Genomic DNA, 24,061 nt, shown 5'->3' on the forward strand with positions numbered 1-24,061 from the left:
TTCTCGTCCCTACTGCTCTCCGCCAACTGCCATCGCTTGCCGTCTCTTTCGAACTTCGACGTTGACTGTAAGTGAAATTAAGAACCCTCAAATTTTTTATTTGCTAAAATCTTCTCGTAAAGATATTCAAATTAGTCTTTAGTATTTAGTGTGGTTTAATAAATATTATTTCAGTGCTATATAAATATTATTTAAGTTTCAATGTTTAAAAACTATTTTAGGTTTAAAAATCAGTTTATTTAAATTTTCTTTTATTTTAATAGTTTATAAAAGTTAAAAAACAAACAATATCCATATTATAGATTCCAGACCTTTGATCCACCTCTTCTATAAAAATCTGAAGATATAATTCGATAAATACATACACTTTACATCCTAAAAATCAAATTACAGTCACCTATCTAATTTTTTGTAAAAATAAGTAAAACATAATTTCATACTAAATATATAAATCTATTTCAAAAGAAGATATGAGGATTTAATGTGTGAAGATAAAAAAAAGTATGTGGTCAAATTGTAGACAACAATGTAGATATTTTTCACCCATTGCCAAATTATGAAAATACCCACGTCAAAAATCACATCAATCGTACAACCCAATGGCATTTTCGTACTTTTACTATTAAATATATATTTAGTCCATAGGGTTAGGTAGGACAACCAAAAGATTCAATCCTCTATATAATAAAACACAACTTCAAGATTCACATGCTCACCAAAATGGCTACCTATAATTCCATCCTCACTATTTTTCTTTTGGTCATCTATGCTTCATCTTTATCGTCATCGGTTCCTTTGTCGTCTAGTATCCCGACAGAGTTCTCGATACTAGACGGTCAAGAAACCGATGTCTTATCGACTGAAAGAGTCTCTGAATTATTCCTTAAATGGAAAGAAGTACACGAAAAAGTATACGAACATGAAGAGGAGGAGAAGCGGAGGCTCGAGAACTTTCGCAATAGTTTGAAGTTCATATTGGAGAGAAACTCAAAGAGGAAATCAGAGTTGGATCACACGGTTGGATTGAATAGGTTTGCTGACTTAAGCAACGAGGAGTTTAAAGAAAAGTACTTTCCAAAAAGTAAGGGGCTTAGAGGTGAAAAGTTAAAATTAGGGGGTGTAAAAAGGAACATGACATTAAGTGCGGGGACTTGTGATGCGCCTGCATCTTTGGATTGGAGGGACAAGGGGGTTGTTACACCAATGAAGGACCAAGGACAGTGTGGTAAGCATTTAATTCATTTTTCTTACTTTGTGTCAATAATAATAATAATTTTTTAAATAGCTAAAGTCTTTTTTATCCATTTTACATTAGAAATAATAATAGTATTTCTTTTCTCCATTATATTATAACCTCACAATCTTTTAATTACAAGTCACACTTACTTTTTTTTACTAGACCAAGCAAAAGCTAGTGGTTTAATAATAATAATATTATTATTATTATTATTATTATTATTAAGTATCATAAGTCATAACTAATTTCTATTCACTGGTTTACTTTTATGACTTTTTATGGTTTTCGTGATTGATATATACTCGTGAGTTTATTTATCAGAGGTGAAGTATAATATAATTTGATACATGTTGTGATAGGATTGGGGAGTATGAAGGGCTCATAATTGGTTACATGTTTGAGATTTTATAAGACCTCTCTAGTAAAAAAATTACAATATGTGATTTTATATTTTTTTAAAAAATAATTATAATTAGGAGCAAGGGTTCATTATTTCTCCTTTTAATACATAAAGCGTATAACTTTTATCCTAAAATCATCAAAGTCAAGTGTTAAATGAGTCGTTTTCATATTTAATACATGTATTAATTGTGTCGTCTCTGACTTGTTAAATATGATAAGACATGATTTGCCGGCCTCGAATTAAGTTGTTGAAATTGGCATAAACCTAAAAAAGTCAGTGGGTTAGGTTGAATTAAACAAGCATGTGTATATATTGTACTCATGAAAAAAAATCAGCGTAGCCATCAATGCGCCAAAAATGAATTGTCTATTGGCCCACCCAGCCAGACTGGTTTGGTTTGTCGTTTTTGAAACTATAGTTAGTGATCCGGCAAATAATTTAATCAAAGTCAACAAACGAAAGGGTAAACATCCTAATTGTAATTATCATCATCATCGTACTCAGTATATCCCACCAATAGCAAAGCTATGGTAGGGTCTGAGGAGGGTAAGATGTAGGCAGCCTTACCTCTACCCCATAGGGATAGAGAGGCTGCTTCCGGTGAGACCCCCGGCTCGATAGTAGTTTTGCATCAAGCCTTAGACATAAGGCACATAGCACTCAATCATCGGGACACCGGCTGATCGGTGCATGTACCCTTATATTTCAGCTATCAACGCCACTACATGATGCCTGATTAACCGTCCGTCACTTTTAACGTTATTTTCACGAGATTAGTAAAATAACGTCAAAATTAGTGCAATTTCACTTTTGCCCACCCGAGGGTTCACACATATATACATCATATGTGCGCACCGCAAACAGGGCTACCTAATTGTAATTATCTCATATCTATATAGCGTGTTAAAACCGCTATCTTTCATTATAATAAAGGGGATTTGAATTCACTATCACACTAGGTCATAACTCATAAGTGTAACACATTCAATTTATTAATGCAACATCCTGTTTTCCTACTTCTGTTAAACAAAACGATAAACTTTTATAGTTGATGCATTTAAATATTATGACTTTAGCATGTTACAGTAAGTTCAGTATAACTTTAGTTACCTATTAATTATTAGATAATTATAGTTGATGTATAGTTTTGTGATTGATATAAATTTGACTAAATATATTCAAAACTTTGTCAACTTCATTTATTATAGAGTCCATACTCATAATACCAAGTCTAATTACACATTTAGGAAGCTGTTGGGCATTCTCTGTGACCGGATCCATTGAAGGTGCGCATGCAATAGCGTCTGGTGAGCTCATTAGCCTCTCCGAGCAAGAGCTCGTTGATTGCGACACAAATGATTATGGGTGCGACGGTGGGAACATGGACACCGCCTTTAGGTGGGTCATTAAAAACGGTGGGCTTAATTCTGAAGAAGCTTACCCTTATACCAGCTCTAATGGTCGTGATGGTAAATGTGACAAAACAAAGGTACTTATCATTATGCAATATGTTATTATATCAACTTGAATGTATTTGTATAGACTATAGACAGTGTAGTGCAACTAACAATTATTCAATATATGACCAGAGTAAAATATCAGTTGTGTCGATTGATAGCTTTGTGGAAGTAGACCCGACTGAAGATGCAGTCCTTTGTGCTGCGGCACAACAACCTATTACCATTGGTATCTGCGGTTCAGCTTATGACTTTCAACTCTATACTGGGGTAAGGCTTGCCTGTTTTCTGTTAAATATATATTATATATATACTATGTTAGAAACTCATATATTACACAAAATGAATAAGTAAAAGGGAAAAGTTAATGTACAAATTAAAATAATGTGTTAATTGTGAGAATCAAGTAGCGTAATTATATATACAAGTAGTGTAATTATGTAATCACATCGTAGTGTGTTTACACTATGTTGTAATTACACAATACTATAATTACACTATGTTATATATATATAATTACACTACTTGACTCTCACAATTAGCACGCTAATTTAATTTGTACGTTAACTTTTTCCCTTTTACTTATTCAATCTGTGTAATTTATGAATTTGTAATTACACTATACTATAATTACACTATGTTATATATATATATATATATTACACCACTTGATTCTTAATTACGATTAACAAGTTAATTTAATTTACCACACCCTAAGTAAAATATTAAATAGTTAGTAATGAAAATTTAGGAACTATAAAACGATGTTAAATTACCTTTTAAATTAAATTCGAAACGAGTCTCGAGCTAGTATTATATATAGACTAGTTTTATATGATAAAAACTAAAGGTTAATTTGTGTTTTTCTTTGCAACTGGATTAGGGTATATACAACGGACAATGCTCAAACAGTCTATACAGCCTAGACCACGCAGTGCTAATCGTTGGTTACGGTTCACAAGACGGTCAAGACTACTGGATCGTGAAGAACCAATGGGGCACCTACTGGGGACTCGATGGCTACGTGCTAATGGCCAGAAACTCCAACGTTAAGAACGGTGTTTGCGGTATGTATCTTGAAGCAATGTACCCTGTCGATGCAGCACCTGCACCACCCTCTCCACCCACACCACCGTCTCCGCCACGTCCTACACCGACACCGCCACCTCCGTCTCCCAAGCCTAGCAAGTGCGGTGACTTCTCGTATTGTCAGGCATCCGAGACATGTTGTTGCATCCTTGAGTTCGCTAACTATTGTTTGATCCATGGTTGTTGTGGTTACTCCAATGCCGTGTGTTGTAAGCGGTCCGCGGCTTGTTGCCCGAGTGATTACCCGGTTTGTGATGTTCAAGCGGGATATTGCTACAAGGTACGTATATTCGATGTTTAATGCTTTATTAAAGAAATGAGTATCACCGACAGATTACCGAAGAAACTTTTAGCTCTTAAAAAGTGTCGAATACTTGGGAAAATGTTAATCAAATAAATCAGTCGGTAAGTATTAAAAGATTATCAACAAAACTTTTAGTTTATTTAAAAAAAAAATTAGCTGTTAAAAAGTGTGTCGAATCATACTACGTGGTCTAGTGTCAAATGTGTATGCCTTAATGATTGTGGGTTCTAGTCTTAGTTAAGACATGGGGTGAAAGACGGAAAGTCAGGTGGAAAAAATTTAGTTGTTAAATAAAAAAAGTGTCTGTCGGTATGTTATCGCTAATGATTCGGTCGATAAAAAATGTTGGTAAAGTAGTCTGTGGCTCGTTGGTGGACAACCATATAAAAGTTGTCAGTGACTCGTCAGTAGAGTAGTCTGTTAGTGATCCTTCTGTTAATACCATCGGTGATCTTTCACAAATGAAACTACTGACAACCATTTTCTAGTTGTCAGTAACTACTGACAGATTTCCATCGGTTAACCGTCAGAAACAGTTGTTTCAAACAAGAATAAAAGTTTTCGGTGATCCATCAGTGAAGGCTTATGCATGTAAATTCAACAGGTAAATGTTGTGAATGAGATTAACCACAACTGTTTTTCTAATGATAAGTTACGTACAGATTTTTGTCGGTATATGCCTTCACTGATAGACTGTCGACAGAAACATCTGTCGTTGATACTCTTTTGTTTAGTACTGCTATCTAAATATTGCACACTTGCTTTTGTACTATTTGCGAATTAACTTGATCTTGTCTATAATATAGAATTCTGGAGATACTTTTGGAGTGGCTGCAAAGAAGAGAAAATTGGCTAAACACAAGATGCCATGGGAGAAGATTGAAGAAACCGTTGCGGAAGAGTTTCAGCCCCTGATGTGGAACAGGAACCGGTTTGTGGCTGCAGTCTAAGAACTGGTCATGAGGGATGATTTTATTAGATCCCTTGTCTTAGGGGTTGCCTATTATTATGTATGATTTTAGAACCTAAAAGCATGTTACATAAATGTTAGCGACGATCATAGAACTTGACGCTTATTGATCAGATCGACGTGATTCATCAATATATGTTGCAATCGATCATGCTATTCGTGACGCCTGCAGTCACTATTTGCCGTTCGCAATATGTACTTGGTATTATTTGTGCATTATGTTAATTATATATGTCATATGTTGATGCATGTTGGCTATGTTCCATGTTTAACGTAGCATTGGATAAATTTACTACTTTGGAAGATAATTTGACCGTCATTACATTTGAATTAATCTCTTAGAGCATTTACAACACCAGACGACATAAATTAACACAGCGTCATATCAAATTTCAAATTTTTTTCTCAAAAATCTCACTACCAAACCTTCAAAGACCAACTAAAAATTATTTTTAAAGTTATATATATATATATATATATAAAAGTGATGCAAGTAGTCCAACCAAAAAGTCTATTGCAAATTTGGTGGATGCAAAATTTGCATCCAAACCAACCCCACAATAGGAACAAGTCCGCCACATAGAAGTTTGCGAAACAAACCATGAAAGCTCTATACTCAATGCAACATAACAAAGATGACATCAATTTTTTCAATAAAATCAAAAGGAGACAATATCATACCGACTGAATACGTGTTGTGTCCCCGCCGCAACGCGCGGGTAAACCTACTAGTATAATTTCAAGTGTTACCCATTTATCTAGCAGCAGTTAACACATGAAATTATATTATATTCAATCTTTAGTAGTAGTAGTAGTTAACACTTGAAATTATATTATAATTCAATTTTTAGCAAACATAATTTGTTGTTGATTTTTGGATTTCACCAAGTATTTTGTAGTAATAGTTAACACTTGAAATTATATTATATTCAATCTTTAGCAAACATAATTTGTTGTTGATTTTTGGATTTCACCAAGTATTTTGGAATATATAGTAAAATAATATATTAATATTTATTTTTATAAAAATATATAGATATAATATAAATAGAGTGTAAAAGAAAAATGAATAATTATTGAAATATGAAATATATTAGGGTAATTAAGATCTTAGGTTTGGAGGGGAAAGAGTTGTGAGGTTAAACAGCAAAGCGACACATGTAATAACATATGTTACTATTATTTTCTTTTATTAGAATAGATAGATATATCATAATGTATTCTCGTAATTTTAATACAATAAATATCTACAAATATTTGTATGAATACCTTAGTTGATAAGAAAAACTCTCTGTTATTATTCAGGTAGTATTAAATATGAGCATGTGAGATTCGAAATGCCATGATAATGATTGAATGTAACGTAGCTTATAATAATGATTGTGAGTGTTTAAATTATTAAATAGGTCATAATAATATAAAAAATCTTCTATAAAAGTGTTGCAATCAAAGGACCACATGGTTGAGTATTGGTATTGAGTTTTGAGTTTCTTAACTGAAAATGACAATTGTTGTCATTTTTCTTTATAATTCGTATTTGAAGGCTGAACAGGACAACACGTTATCTTACTTTTTTTATAATTTATTGGAGTAAAACGAATATAATAATTCTTTTATTACAGATAAGGCTTATTTTATAATAGGAAGTATGTTTTTCAGGAAAAATATGAAGTAATCTAGTCCATTTATTTTGAAAATGAATAGTTGAGATTAGTTTATGCGTGAAATCAAATATTAGATTAGGTTAATGACATAATAGGATAACACGTTTGTTAACTTTCTCTCTTCACAATCAAGACACATGTCAATTCTCATAATTATTTTAAAGCGTTCATAACTTTTTTATATGACATTGTTTTAAAAAAAATAAAATCACCATAATTACAAGTGTTTTTTATTTTTTATATGAGTATCATATTGCTATATAAAAATAAAAAGCATTAGTGGGTTTTTCCAAATTGTGTTTTATAAAATTGTGTTATACAATTGTGTTTTTCTATTTTGTTTTTTTCATTGTGTCTTTTCTAGCAATTTTTTCGACGACTATTTTTCGGCAAAAATTCCCGGTGACTTTTCCGGCCACAAATTCCGAGGACTTTTTTGGAAAAAATTCCGACGACTATTTTTCGGCAAAAATTCCCGGTGACTTTTCCGGCCAAAAAATTCTGAGGACTTTTCTGGCAAAAAATTCCGACGACTATATTTTTCGGCAAAAATTGCCATTGACTTTTCCGGCCAAAAAATTCTGAGGACTTTTCTGGCAAAAAATTCCGACGACTATATTTTTCGGCAAAAATTGCCAGTGACTTTTCTGGCCAAAAAATTCCGAGGACTTTTCTGGCAAAAAATTCCTACGAATTTCGGTGACATTCCGGTGAAATTCCGGCGAAATTTCCCGGCAAGTTTTTCGGAGAGGAGGTGGCGGTGGTGACGGTTGTGATGCCGGTGGGCGGTGGAGTGGTGGTGATTGTAGGAGATGAGTGAAGAGTAAGTGGGTTTTTGTGATTAAATTAAGTGGATTTTTAAGGTTAAGGTAGTGAACCAAAATGTCCTCCTTCCTAACATTCTTAGAAAAATCAAATTTGTTATTTGAATCCAATCCTTACAGATAATATAAAATTATTAATGTATAATTTCTACCGAAGAAAAACCCCTTTATTCATGTAAGCTTCTCTAGAAAGGTTCTAAACATCTTTGAACTAAATTATTTGATTTGTTGGTGACTAAGTCTCGAAAACTGAAAGGTTCTTATTGTGCCCCAAGGAGCGTTAATATCAAAGCAGGTTGCAATTGAATCATGCAGGGTCCGGTACAAATAGTCTAATGGCATCAATATACATAGTAAATGTGTTTTTCCGTTGGTACTAAGTGATTGGATGATCTTGACCTATAGTGGATATTGATGTTGATTAAGGAATATGTTTATAGAGTTTGAGTTAGTCGTTCGAGAACAAATGTACAGATCTAGAGGGTTTTTTCAAAATAACGAGAGATTATTAGAGAGAGAGTACATTATTATATAATAACTAGGTTAGTAATCTGTGTAATACACGGACCAGAGAAAATATATTTGAATAATAGTAAAAAAGAAATTAAATATAGGTTGGAGTAACACAAACCTTCTTGTTAACCACATTTTGTGGCACGTCATATTTGAATACAAAATAAAAGTTAACGAGTGGAAAATGCATTTAAACGTTAAAATATATTACAAATAAGAACTTATAGTGTGATATGACATATGGACTTTGGAGAAGTTAGAGTAACCTTATATTAGGTTAGCAAAGATATACGAATCAAGAATTATACATTATTGAACATTTGACGAATTAACAATGAATATATTCAAGGTGTTATAAGGAATTAAACGATAAACAATAAACACAAAAACGTAAAGAGATTTCACTTTGTTATTAGAAAAATATAGCTCAAAAACCTATTACAAACTATCTAATTGTTTTCTTGTTCTTAAACCCTAACTAGGTTAAGATACATTTATATAAGAACCCAACTTGGTTCCCAAGAAAGACTAACAGACCATAAAACCCATAACCCTAGCCCACCTAGCTAAGACATCTCAGGTCGGCCCGCTTGGCCCAGCTTGGTAATTAGCCTTCATATATGTTAATATATCATATGTTAAGAAAAGTTACTTATAATGATTGGTTGTAGACATATTTTGAAAAGGTTACTATGATGAGACTTTAGAGAGCTAATGATATAAAAATTTATTAGTGCTGTTAACAGGATGGAGAAGATAACAAACTGAAATAATAATAAACTTGTTAATAGATAAGTGAAAAATATTTGTCTAATCAGGTACATAATACGTTTCCGTTAGCAAATTTTGCTCACCGGATTTTCCTTGAAAAATAATCAAGCCTCGACCTTCGATTTTCACGCACGACCCATCAGCAAATCTTACATATCCGGTTGTGCTTTCATTCAACTCTGAAAAGAATGACCGGTTTCCCGTCATATGGTTGCTTGCCCCGTTATCCAAAGACCACACATTATTCTCTACCTAACCGGTTTCAAATTTCTTGGGCATTAGATTCTGTTCATTCAAAAACACTACCTCGTGTACATAGGCGGCGTCGGCCTCCACCGTTTCTGCCACGCTTGCTTCCTGTAATTTTTTACACGATCTGGGCATTTCGATGCGAAGTGCCCCATTTGATCACATAGATAGCAGACCACCTTGGAGTGGTCTTTCTTTACATTTTCCTTCCCTTTTGACTCGGAACAAAACTCGGTTCGGTTTAGCCCTTTGCCACGACCTCTTCCCCTGCCTCGGTTATTTCGCCCCTGGCCTCGGCTTCTTGACCCGTTTTCTCCTCGTCTTGAATAGAGCTTTCACCATCTAAGAATAATAAGTTATTTTGTGTTTCCATACCTTCTTCCTTGATTCGTTCTTTGTAGGATTTCAACCTTCCTACGACATCTTTAAACCCGGTTTTGTTCAAATCCAAAACTTGTTCTAACGAAGCAACTATTTGAATGTACTTAGAACGAGGAAGTGCCTTTAGAAACTTCTTTACCATCTTTGTCTCTTCAATCTCTTCTCCTAGGGCTGCAGATTTTTAGGCCAAACTTGATAACTTTCCGGCGAAGTCATCAATCGATTCTGAATCACGCATTTTCAGATTATCAAATTCTTTGGTTAGGGTTTGGAGACGAACTTCTCTAACCCGATCAGCCCCCCAAATAACAGCTTTTGATTGCACCCCACAGATCTTTTGCAATTTCCCGATTGCCTACTTGCATAATCAGATTTTCGGGTATTGACTGAAATAAAAGTGTTATTTCCAAGTTATTCTTCTCGTCATCGGCTGAATCCGACCCAATCGTATCCCACACCTTGTGAACCTTCAAGACAATTTTCATTCTCATGGCCCATACGGTGTAATTTGTTGCAGTTAACATTGGACAGTGCACGGACATAGACCTAGCTTCTTTCCCCTTTGGTGGTGGTACAGAATCCCCCATATCTTTCTTACGACGGTTGCACGTAGAAAGTGGATTAGTGGGATCAAGTACTTAGATGTAGCACCACTCGATTAAACACACCTCGTATAATTGAAACAAAACAGCAATTTTAGATCCGAAATAACTCGATCAAACCTGAATCGTTTAATCATGAGTTCAGCAGCAGCAACAGCTCGATTTCTGGTTGAACGCGTTATGGCAGCAGCAATGCACAACATCGACGGTGCACGGCTGTGATCAGCGGCGGCGGCTGTTGATTATCGTTCAGATTCCTTGAACCGGCTCTGATACCAATTCAAGGTCTTTAAAGGAATTAAACGATAAATAGTAAACACACAAACGTAAAGAGATTTCACTTTGTTATTAGGGAAATATAGCACAAAAACCCTATTACAAACTATCTCATTGTTTTCTTGTTCTTAAACCCTAAATCGGTTAAGATACATTTATATGAGAGCCCAACTTGGTTTCTAAGAAAGACTAACAGACCATAAAACCCATAACTCTAGCCCATCTAGCTAAGACATCTCGGGTCGGCCCACTTGGCCCAAGTCGGTAATTAGCCTTCATATATGTTAATATATGTTAAGAAAAGTTACTTATATAATTGGTTGTAGACATATTTTGAAAAGGTTACTATGATGAGACTTTAGAGAGCTAACGATATAAAAATTTATTAGTGGTGTTAACAGAATGGAGAAGATAACAAACTAAAATAATAATAAATTTGTTAGTAGATAAGTGAAAAATATTTGTCTAATTGGATACATGAAATTTGAATTATAAATATAACCGTACGAAAATAGATTCAAATAAAAAAATATATTCCATATCCCAAATATAATTAGATAAAAGAAAAAGAATATTAGTCAACTAACCACCTAAGCGTCCTTTATATAATGAATTAACTATAAACACAATATTTAAATGCGTAAGCTTAAATTTAATACCATCATAACTTTAGTGTTCCATAAAATAAATTGCAAACTAGAGTCAATACATGAATCAAATTACATTAAACAAAGGTACTTTTAACTTAATTTCACAACTCTCTAAATACCTCTTTGTATACAACATTTTTAGTTGTATTAGTAACATTACCGTCCTTGTTAAAGATTAATAGTTTAAGTCTGTCTATACTTTTCATTCAAGATAATTCTACGTATAGTTGCCCATGCGAAAACATTGGCTCTTTTGAAAACAAACCCACCCTGGATAGTGATCGTCCGTTACTCTTATTGATCGTCATTGCAAAACATACAACCAGTGGAAATTGTCTTCGTTGAAACTTAAAAAGAAATTTTTTTCAGTAGGTGTGAGTGACGTCCTATGTATAAAAACTGGCTCCCCAATGTTAGTTCTAGATATAATTTGATCTTTTATAACACGATAACACGATTTCCTAGTGACGTTACTTGAAGTCTAGTTCCATTGCATAACCCATCTTTTTGATCAATATTTCTTAAAAGCATAACCGGAACCCCAACCTTTAACACCAATTTTTTGATTTGGCAAACCAGATTTTTTTAGGTCGTTTATAATATCAGGTGAGTACAATGATTCATCAAAATTTTCATTAAGATACTCCTCCTGGCATATACTATCTGAACTTAAATATTCCCTTTCATTACCTGAAACATCGATAGCAGCCAATCATTGATCTCTTGAACAACTTCATTAGTAGGTGCAAGTAGTGCTCTCTCTTCAAAGAAATTTGGTTGCCTGTAGTTTGATAGATTAGAATGGTAAACAAAGTTAATAAGATCACAAACATAATCCGACGAATTTTTAGTGAGAAGATCATCAGGCATTTCAATTTTCAATAACTGCTTCCCCATCATTGGTCCCGTCATCTTGTGTTTGCTCCATATTAGAAGAATTACCAACTACATTCAACCTCATATTTTTAGTTAGTCTTAAGACTTTGCATTCTAACCATAAGTAGGACGAACTTAAGGAAGAATTTTTTATGTCTTGTCTACTTCCGTTTTAAACAACTGGTAAAATTTGCCTGAAACCACCTCCAAAAACAATTACTTTACCACCAAACGACAATGTATAACAATTCAGTACGTCTTTCAAAGTCCTATCTAGTGCTTCAAATGCATGTTTATAAATCACTGGTGCCTCATCATATTATTAATCTGGCTTCACTTACAAGTTGGGCATCATTGGTGCCTGGCTTTGTAGTACAAGTAGAGTCTTCATTCAGGTTTATCGGAATATGAAATCTAGAGTGTGCCGTCCTACCTCCTTTCAATAACTAAGACACAATTCCACTAGAAGAAAACATTTAACACAGTCTGACCTTTGGATCTTGTGTTTGCAGATAATCTCTTCCATAGAAATGTTTTACCAGTTCCACCATAACCATAAAAAAAAACACCACCTTTATTTATTTCAACTACTTTCGTGATTTCAAGGAAAATACATCTTCGTTCTTCAGTCGATGAAACAAAAAGATTATCATACTCATTTTGAAGATTTTATGATTCATAATTAAGCTCTTCGTTGATCAAAAGATTGTTAGAGGTAGATAAAGAATGCTCATAAGGGAAAGGCATGGTTTCAAAGTTTCGTAGTGTTGAAGCATTCCATAGTAATAGCTTTTCAATCTCATATAACGTAAAGTGATTTATTTGTTCTTCAGCACCCACGACGACTCATACTCTTTTGCTTCTGATCACAGGCAAGCAATGCACCAACATTAAAATGTAGAACACAAGATGTAAGAATTTGTACATCATATCTAATCATTGAAACACCTAAAAACGAAGTAAGATCATTAAAATTCAATCGTCACATAGAACACCACATCCGACATGATCTTTACCAAACATTCATTCATACATATATATCTCTCTACGCAAGTAAATGCCACATTTTTCATTTAAATCTCATAGTTAATTCATTGTGACATATTATCGAACACTTGGTGTGCCTGAAACTTTAATGTAAACATTTTCCTAGCTGATGCTATCAATTCCATAAAAACACATGTGAAGCAACTCAACAAATTTAATCTCTAAAATACATAGGCATAATAATAAGATGAATTAAATTCATTACCAATCAAATTAAACTAATCTATTCGATTAATACCCTACACTCAGATGAACAATAAAAAACACCACCATGTATCATCATTATCATAACAAATTTCTATACTTGAAGCAATCAGGGAAATGAAATCGAAATAGACTAATTGTAATTGAACATCGAATACCTTATAAAAATGACTAGAGATGGTAGTTCTGATGCTTGTATGAAATCTACATTAAATAGTCGAACACAGAGGTGGAGAATCAACGAATTGGAACAAAAAAACCGTATATCGTCGTTCATCTATTGACCATTGTATCTAGATTTATCCCTAAATCGAATACCTTAAAGCATCGATTAACCGCCATTCATCGATTGACCATGTTGTCACCATATCACAACATCGATTTCAAACTGGCTATAAAGAATCAGAAGCTGGCGATTAGGAATCACAGAAGAAGAACCAGGCGTAATTGTGAAAAGGTTGTGTTGGAGATAATAAATTTTGTAATATAAATCACCCGTGGACTTACTAAACCCTTAATAAAGGTATGGTCGGGAAAAAAAAAAATAGGTGTGAGTTTCCTCTTTGATGGTGTTCTTGAGTGGGTCAGGCCTGGAGCGTCAAAATCAGTATGGACGGTTGATATTCCGTCTCAGGAAGGCTCACTCAGGTATTGGCGGTGAATCCGAACGCTATTAAAAAAAGTACTATGTAAATACTGATTATACAATGCACTGCTATAAAAAGGAAATTTGTCAGTAAACTAATTTACATACCTTAAATGATCGTGTAACATAAAGAAAATATCATTGAAAATATTTAAACTAATATCTTTAAAATTAAAAGATTATATATTGTTATTATTCTACTCAATTACAAAATTTAATATGCTTTAACAATGAATATGATGTATAGGTCACTAAACACTTATACAATGTCAATATGTCATAAGCTTACTCTAACATAAAATAAAAACAAAAAAGATTAAAAATAACATAATACTAGTTATGGTGCATAAACTCTTTTCCGCCACCATCCGACCATCAAGTACCCATGCCAAACCATTGGCCGGGCGATGTTCCAATCCTGGTCTTTACTCGACGATTTTGAAGATAATTTTTTTAATAAATGAGTCGATGCATGCATCACAAATGGGTATTTTCTTACATTTATTTCACGAACGGTTGTTGTCCTTACCAAGGATGACTTTTTGATATTTAAAATATTCTTATAAGAGGGTCAATCCCGTCATATGAAGATAGAAATTTAAAAAATGTATACATTTTCTTCAGACGCCCAAATGTTTCTACAACTGTCGATGAAACATTAAACGTCGGGTGGTATGTGTTTCCGCTCAAAGGTGGCACGTGTTATTTGCATAGGCCACGTGGAATGCACATCTGCCCAAAGGACGACACATGGAAAACATTTTCGCGCATATAGTACATGCCCATTTGATGGGAATTTGAGAAGTCAACCGGAGGATATTCATAATCCTTGTCTTTTTCATTACAAAACATCGTATATATAATTACAATGGGAATAATCTATTCTGGGCTAGAATTATACTAATAATGAGAGAATAAACTATACAATGACAATGATATAGTTTCCATTCTACTAAATTGTGGTCTTACACGTGGACCTTCTTTAGTAGAATGGACCTTCTTTATGTTTCTTTTGATCCTTTCTAATCAAATTGTTATGAACTTGACAATTTGATTAGAAAGGATCAAAAGAATAACAATTTGATTAGAAAGGATCAAAAGAAACATAAAAATTAACTTTTGAATGAAGGAATTTTAGAATGACTCGGAGTAACCACATAATAAATTAACCACGATAGTAATGACTGGAAGGATGACCAGTCCAAAAGGGGACTACAATGAGGTCAAGAGAATTTGAGGGGATAAGCACGTCATTGTCAACCAAGGTGAATTTGAAGGGCATAAAACACGTCCTTGTCAACCAAGGTGAAGTAAGTTCAATGCCATTTAAGATCACTCTTTTTCTCCATTTTTACTTTAAATTGCCCAAAACTTTCATGCCAGTGTGGTCGCAGTGAGACCCCTCTATTTATGGGTGGTCGCAGTGCGACCCTTCTATTTATGCGAGACTAACTGGCTGTGTTTTACCTCGTTACCTACCTGACATAGCCAAGAAGAACCATGGAACTATTCTCTGAAACTTCAGATCCTTTAGCGTGGTCACGGACCGCTAATCGACTAGCATTGGAGATGGTCTAACTATTATAAGGATTATATAAATTAATAATGATTATGATAAAATACTTAGTTTAGAGCCGAGATTTGAAAATCAAATTGGAATAACTAAACAACAAGAAGTCAACTAAGCCACCACAACTAACATTAATTTGCTAAACACTAATAAACACTTAAAAACCTTAAAATCATCAAACTTTCACAATTCCCTTTTTGTCCCACTTCCTTAGCTGAACATGAAACATAGATTGCGCAGCCAACAACTCAACACACTGCTTAGGATTCATCATATCCAACAACCCCTTCAATGTCTTCAACCTCACACAATCCCCCATTTTCATCATCCTTTCCAACCCACTCAACAACGCCACCACCGCGACCGCATCACCGCCACCACCACTGCCTCTTGTCAACTCCACCATCTGCCGATCCGCCATCCCGACCTGCTGCCGCTCCATTTCACTCTCTACTTTCTCTTCCTCCATCTTAATCTTCACCCTTAACCCCTCAATCCTCTTCACCTGCTCCTCGGTCAAGTCCGCCAGCCCGGTCCCCGTCCGCCTTAACGTGTCCACAAACCGGAACACCGCGGACGGTTTCCAGCCGGTAACCCAAAGATAAGCGTTTTCTAAGGGCGTAAGCCACACCGGAGCGAAAAACGCACAAACATCTTCATGGGCAGCTGCCCATTTGACCCGATAGTAGTTCTTGTGGTGGGTAGTCATTTTGGCTACTAGATTTTCGTAATCGGACTGGTGGGTGTAATCTTGGACAAGAAATCTGAGATATTCTTCGAGCTGACAGACCCACTTCTCGTAGAAATCTGAGAATTTTTCTTCTGTTGGTGTCTTTTTCATGGTTTCCTATTATTATTAATCCAAGCAAGTTCTGGCCGATGCTTTTGAGGTTATGTATATATAGATACATGTATTATACATAGAGAGAGAAAGGGTGGATGAGTGACACGCTTCGACTTAGGAGAAATGCGTGGCTGAAGATGCATGCTGCTGCATGGTTCAGTTAGTCTCACTCTTTCTCTCTCTATTATGTAATTTGTTTTGAAAATTTTTGAATATATTTGAAAGCATTCACAATGTTATTATTATACATGAATTTTGAGTTTTTAACTTTCTAGAAAAAATATTGATACAGTTTTGTGTATTTTTTTAACGTTCAACAAATAGAGAATTGCCTGTGTATTTTATATAGGATCATCTAATGACAAAAAGCCACAGTTAACTGGCCCAACTCAACCATACGGAGAGTTTAATCGTTTCTAAGTTATCTTCAATTCAGGGGAAAATTCAACCACCCGAATGCCCATTTATGGTAAAACTCAGATGCCCTCATAATTAAACAGGAGATCACAAATATCATAGTCTTCCTTCATTAAGTCACCTATGCCCCCTAATGTTGTTAGTGAGTTTGAGCTTGGGTTTTCATTAAGAAACTCATGCTTCCTACCACTACACTACATGAAATAACACTCCAATCTAATATTTATTGGAGAATTAATGAGTATACTCAAAATATCGTATCGTTGCCGGACAAACATCATTGCTGGTATCTGTATTTATTTTTAAGGTTTTAGGTTTCGTTACGAGTTAGTTTCAGTATTTTCATCTATCGATATGATATCGGTTTTGTTATTCATGATGCTGTTGTCATCACAATTGTAAACGACTTTTGCATGCACTTGCATCAGGAGCTTTGACGAAATATAATTACACATCAACTACCTAAAGATGATTAAAACTGGATGTTTATTTATTTTTTATATTTTACATTTATGTTTACCATATATAAATTTTGTTTTTTGTTAAACAGTGGCTTTTAAATTGTTACTATTATTTGTATTCTAAAAATTAAAATATTGTTTTTGAAAAACAGAGTTGCATTCCAAATAAAATATTTTCTTGTGTATGTGAAATATAATTACGCACATTTGACTGCTACAACGATATATTTATGTGTTTTATGTAATAAGTATTTGTTTTTGACTAAAATACTAATTAATTATACTAAATAAAGCACATTTATCTTAAATCATCTCTTATTTTAACAAACTTTGAAATTTTATTATGCTACAATTTTTTAATCAAACAATAATCGAAAGTCATAGTACATTAAATAGTAATTAATTTATTTTTGAAACCTAAAACTATATATTAATTTTTACATGTTTTTGATTTTTTTATTAAGTATATGTAACACATTATTATGTATTAATATTATACACTGTGAAATACATGAGTTCTAAGCTAGTAAAATAATATACTGGTTTCTGTGAAATGCATTGAACGAGAAAGGTTAGTTGTATAACTTAGAACTAAGTACTCATAAAAGGGTTTGATAAAAGAATACACCACTAATTAGTTATAGTATTTTAAAGATGTTTGAACGAGCTCTAACATGTAAAAACAAGCCGCTAGAGCTAAATATCCATTATGAGCCAAACATGAAATTTATATTAGTGGAGGGATCAAATATAAAAAAGAGATCTCTTCTTTTAAAAAGTGTATAAGAAACAATTAATAAAACTAAGTGATATTTGATTACGCATTAGCCATGTATGGTTATAGCATTTCACGTACACGATGCTATGTCTTCCATAGTCACTTGTCGTCTACTCGTTGCTTCTCGTGTTTCTTAGATGAAATCCACTTTACTAGAACCTCCCATATATCACAAGTTATTTCAAGTTATATTAATGGGTAAATTCCTAAACTAACCATTTTTGACCCACTTTTTCCAGTTTTAGCCCAAGACCAAAACAAATTCCAAAAATAGCCAAACTAATCCGTCAGATCTGACAGATTCCGTTTTTGATCGACGGAATAATGAGCCTATCAGGACGTGCCACGAAGCATACCATTCCGTCGGAGTTGAGGGTTTTCTGTTTTGTCCAACGGATTAATGAAACAAACCGACGTATTAATAAACAGTCGAATCTAACGGTTCAGTTCATGCTTCCGTCGGATCCGACTGTTTAATTTGTCCGACGAACCCTAGATTTTTCAATTCGGGGGTTTTTGATTTTGAGTTTTAGAGTGGAATTGAACATTATGGTTGTGTTCTCCTCGAAAAATTAAGCGATTTTCACTATTAATTTACTTGATTTTGTTGAGAAATAAGAAATATAGAGATGGAGGTTGGTTATGGAGGTTTAGTGTTTGAGATGTAGAAGATAAAGAATTCCAGCGGACCTACTAAAATTCCGTCGGATCCGACGAAATTTTACGAAATTCCGTCGGATCCATTAATACGTTGACACGTGGTGCGATTTTAAAGGTCTAAAAATTCCGTCGGACCCGACGGAATTGTCAAACCCCGACTAGCACAATGCGGAAGCGTAAAACGGGAATGTAACAGACACCTCTGATATCAACACATTGTTTATAAGGAAACATTACAAACTAATTTACAATATATTACATTTCTTCATTCTATCATTGTTTTACAGTCTAGGCGATACAAACAAAACTAGTTCGTTAACTATACATTCTTACTACTATCGCTCTTGCTTCTATTCACGTAGCATCAACCACACACCTCAGGCAAGTAACAGGTCACCAAATCATTCCAATTTAGGTACACCTGAAAAGCAGTTTAAAACGGGTCAACTACTAGAGTTTGTGAGTTTCAAGAAAACAGTAATGAGTATTCACAAGTCAACACTTGTAATCATGAAATAAGTATGTATGTATGTAAATGATGTATGTGATGTAATTATGCTAAGCTACAGTGAAGCCTGGACTATTCGTGCTGCGTGCCTCCATTTCCCACGCTCAATCAACCACTGTGGCCCCTTTCCGCCCACAACATGCCCCGGTAGCTATGTCTAACACTACATAGCTGCTTCGTAAAAAAAAATAGACATGTGCAAATGAGATAATGTCTCAGCAACCGTGTTGGCCCCGCCTGGGTTTGTCAAACCAATAGTACTATTCACAAGTCACCGGCTCGAAGTTAATCACTGTGTTAGTGGGGACTTTCATGTGTTAGCACTTAGATAATTCACATCATCACATGTTTCAGGTATGTATATGAAATCAAACACGCTTTTCACCCCAAAAGTTCGTAAAACAGTTTAAAAGTGGGGTCATGAAACTCACGGTTTAGTAGATAATCAGTACTGTATCAGCTCGTGGTTTGTTCGGTCCGCTATCAGTAGTTCCTATAATCAATATTATAATAATATTAATATTTTAATATTATTATAATCTCAATACTAAACTGGGATGTATAACTAATCTGGGTGTAGCTGGAACGCCCAGAAAGTGGCAATAGGCTTAGGTTGTGATGTTGTTCAATGTCTAATACTTAAAACCGAACTTGGCTCAGATTCCCGTTTTCCCAGCTGGGCCAAGTTGCTCGTTTACGCGTTCAGAAAACAGTTATGAGAAAATAAGCTTGGGTAAATGTATTGGTTAACAAATAATTAAGTTATAAAGAAAGATCACATACTGGGGTCCCGGATTAGCCACGGGGCCCGTTTCCGTTTATTCAGTTTGATTTGAGAAGAAAACGCGCACAATCCACCCGGATTGTCCAGGTTTCTCATAGAAAAGTTCATTTTCACTTAATTAGTCCAAAAATATGATTTTTGATCACTCTTGGTGTTTTGATATTCCCGCAGATTCGCTAGTCGCAAACTTGCCGGTTTTTATAAAAACTGAATTTGTTTAATATTCAAATTAGTATAATTAATTAACCGTTAATCATTAAATTATGAAAATTTAACCACTTATCAATTAAAATATGTATATTTTTATAAAAATATTTCTGGAATTATTTACTGATTTATTTATTTATAAAAATTCATTTTATCAGCTATATTTCGCCTGAAAATCGTCCGTTTATCCCAAAAAATTTCCAAAAATTCCACAAAAATTCCTGAATACTCAAATCATGTCCCAAATCAACCTGTATCAATTTCAGAATGTAAAAAGTTCGTGCGATATTCTTTTCGGCCCAAATTCGGCTATAAAAATTCACACGAACGCATATAAACAAAACACCTTTAAACTTCTCCAAATAATCCCAAAATTCATATGTGATCAAAATACATCAAATATGAGTTTCCAGAAATATTTCATAATTTTTGAAGTATTTTAGCTATTTTTCCCAAATAAACGTCCCAATTCGGTAATAAATTCGCCAAATATTCTCGGATGGTCGAAAAATTACCAATTTGAACAGGGACTCATTGACATGGTCCCTGATGTCCCTGAAAAATTTCAAGTTCTAACAATATGAACATCACAACCTTAACCTAAATAGCCCGTAAGCGAATGTTTCGGCATTACCTTAGCGGGTTTGGCTCGTTTCCGACTTTTTAATCAAGTTTTCAGGTTCTTGTGCTTCTAATCAAGCTAGGTATAAGTCCTATATCACAAACCAAGCAATTTTTCATCAACATAACAGCGCTTAACTTAGGGTTTCGGCTAGTGCACAAAAACGAACTTTTGAACCGTAAAAACGCCGTTTCAACCCTTTAATCCGTGTTTATGGCCAAAAAAACTATCAAAACAGGTTCCTTACCATGTGTATGATTAAAACATGTTTATGGACCATTTTTGGGATTTTTACATGGTTAGGAATGATTTTTAGTAACCAAGACATGTTTTTATGGTATTAATCAAGGTTAAACAAGTACAAAAGCTACTTATTTAAGTTCCTTACCTTAGGGTTTGAAGGATTTCTGGAAATTCATCTTGCAGCTGCTTGGACCTCAGCTTTTATAAACCAAAATGAATAACCAAGCTTGTAAAACAAGTTTTATAAAAAGAATGGGGGGTGGGTTGGGTTGGCCGATCGGAAGAAAGATTGGGCCCATGATGGGCTGTTTTGGCCCAATGATCTGGTTTCTCAAGCCCAAATACGAAAAGCCCGGTCCAAATTTAGTTCGGGTTTGGTTTTTGGCGCGAAAAACTTATCGGGTGCGTTAAACAGCGCGAAAACAAGTGTTTTTCGGCTAGTTTTATGTAAAATTATCAAAACATACTATATGTTTGTAAAAATCAAAAATATTTTCACGGATCGCTTAAAACATTTCAAGTAAGTGTTTGGTAAGTCTTTTTCGGCTTAACGGATGATACAATGCTTAGTTTGTAACTATCATTCGCGTTTAAATCAATAGCGGGTAGTTAAACGAGCATGTTTTCGTTTAACTTGTTTGCTATCGAACTAAGGCCATATTACTAATATTTTAGCTTATATTAAACGTATAACACTTATAGATGGCCCCCCGAGATATCTGGGTCATAACCCGACCCGTTCGGTTAATCGTTCGTTTGTTACGTAAAAGGCGTTTATTTGCTTAATCGGTAAATACGTACTAAGGTGTACTTTGTTCTGGCTCAAATGTCACAGGAATAATTTGGTTATTTTGGAATTTATGTTAGTCTTGGGCTATATATAATTAAAAAAGGTTGATAAAAATGATTCGTTTGGGAATTTTTATTAGATTAATCTGTCATCCCTCTTTTCTCATGATGCAAACTATATTATAAAGTTAAGTAAACTTGATAGAGTTTTAATTTCTGAAGAATTATTGGAGGTGTTGCCGTCTTTGGCGGCAACGATTCTGCCTTCGGGTTGTTCGGATCATAGACCCATCATGATTCAAATGAAGGAGGTAAACTTTGGTCGTATACCGTTTAAATTTTTTAATTCGTGGTTTGAATGGGAGGGGCTGGATAAGGTGGTGGAAGATGCTTGGAAGGAGGAGGTTGTTGGTAGAGGTCTCGTTAAGGTTAAAAACAAACTGAAGTTACTCAAGGAAAGAATAAAAGGTTGGGTGAAAGTAAACAAAGAAAAATCTTCAAAAGATAAGGTGAGATTGGAATCTAAGTTGATTGATTGTGAACATAAGATTGAAACAGGCTTGATAGACGAAGGGGTGTTTGAGGAGAGAAATGATTTGCTTCTCGAGTTGGAGAAGTTGAATCATCTTGAGAACAAAGAAATGGCGATTAAACTTAAATATAAATGGTCTCTGGAAGGTGATGAAAACTCAAAATTTTTTAATGCTTTGTTAAAAAAGAAGCGGAAACAAATGAACATTTCAGGAGTTAAAGATAAGGGAGAGTGGATTATAGATCCTCTTCAAGTGAAGCAGGTGTAACATCCCGAAATTTCAAGATAATATTAATTATATTACTTAATAATAGAGGGAAAGTTTACTCGGGTTATCAGGAAATAAATAAAAGAGTAGGAGTTGGTATGGGTCGGGCTAGTGTCGGGTAATGGACGTTGGTTATAGATTTGGATTAATTGAGATGGGTTAAATGAGAATGGGATTTCAGGGATATAAATACCCCCAAAACCCCAAAATATCTTCATTCTATATTTATCCAAGCACACTCCACACACACATACACACACACCAAGCACCCAAAACCGCCGCCGGCCGGGCCGAGAAAGAAGGAAGGATCGAGCGAGGTCCGGGTAAGAGAGAAAGATTAGTGGTGATACCAAGATAAACGAGATCCAAACAAGCTCAAAAGGTATAATTCTTGATCTTGGAAGTTTAAAGATCCGAGCTTTTAGTGTATAAACGACCGAAAATGGTCGGGAAGTGTAGTGGGTGGTATTGAACCTTAACAAGGGTGTTAAAATCGCCCGAAATGTTGATCAGAAACCGAAACAGCGGACATCTGGGCAACTTCGCCTTCATCTGGGCAACTTCGCCTTCATCTGGGCAACTTCGCCTTCAAGCGATGAACTTCGCCTGCAAGCTAAGTTCGCCTGATGAACTTCGCCTGCAAGCTAAGTTCGCCTGATGATAAGTTCGCCTGAGGTTTAACTTCGCCTAAAGCCAAGTTCGCCTGAGGTTTAACTTCGCCTAAAGCCAAGTTCGCCTGAGGTTTAACTTCGCCTAAAGCTAAGTTCGCCTAAGGTTTAACTTCGCCTAAAGTTAAGTTCGCTTAGAAAATAAATTAAAAACCTAATGGAAAATGTGTTAAGACAGTTAATGTAAATAAAATTTTTCCAAGCTGACCTGGCAGCTCGACCCCAGCCAGGGGCTCTGCCCCTTGGACCCTGCTAGGGGCTGCCGCCCCTAGACCCCGCTGCCAGGGGCGCTGCCCCCGGACCCCCGTTCGTTGTGGGTCATATAAAGATAGAAATACATTATGAGAAGTGATAGTTAATTGATACGTATGCCCCCGGACCCCCGTTCGTTGTGGGTCATATAAAGATAGAAATACATTATGAGAAGTGATAGTTAATTGATACGTATACTTGTTATACAGTCAGCCGTGCACAACTGAAGAAAGGGATTACGATTAACGGTGAACGTAACCGTGTTCAAATGAGTTTCTATCCCCATTTATGTGTT

General features: G+C 34.8%; 2 protein-coding genes across 2 annotated transcripts; one reads left to right on the top strand and one right to left on the bottom strand.

Annotated features, from left to right (window-relative positions):
* Positions 1-704: 704 nt before the first annotated feature.
* Positions 705-5,593, top strand: LOC143560598 (low-temperature-induced cysteine proteinase-like). Its single transcript, XM_077048877.1, has 5 exons — positions 705-1,225; positions 2,888-3,129; positions 3,230-3,367; positions 3,981-4,466; positions 5,297-5,593. Exons 1-5 carry the CDS (start codon positions 709-711, stop codon positions 5,438-5,440), a joined length of 1,527 nt encoding a protein of 508 aa, XP_076904992.1. The 5' UTR covers positions 705-708; the 3' UTR covers positions 5,441-5,593.
* A 10,315-nt stretch (positions 5,594-15,908) lies between these two features.
* On the bottom strand, positions 15,909-16,574 carry LOC143560601 (protein DOG1-like 4). The gene has a single exon (XM_077048879.1). It carries the CDS (start codon positions 16,572-16,574, stop codon positions 15,909-15,911), a length of 666 nt encoding a protein of 221 aa, XP_076904994.1.
* Between the last annotated feature and the right edge of the window lie 7,487 nt (positions 16,575-24,061).

Source organism: Bidens hawaiensis, unplaced genomic scaffold, assembly GCF_021521415.1.
Source record: "Bidens hawaiensis isolate Kalapana, Puna unplaced genomic scaffold, B.hawaiensis_p1.1 tig00020416_1, whole genome shotgun sequence".
Classification (NCBI taxonomy): Eukaryota; Viridiplantae; Streptophyta; class Magnoliopsida; order Asterales; family Asteraceae; genus Bidens; species Bidens hawaiensis.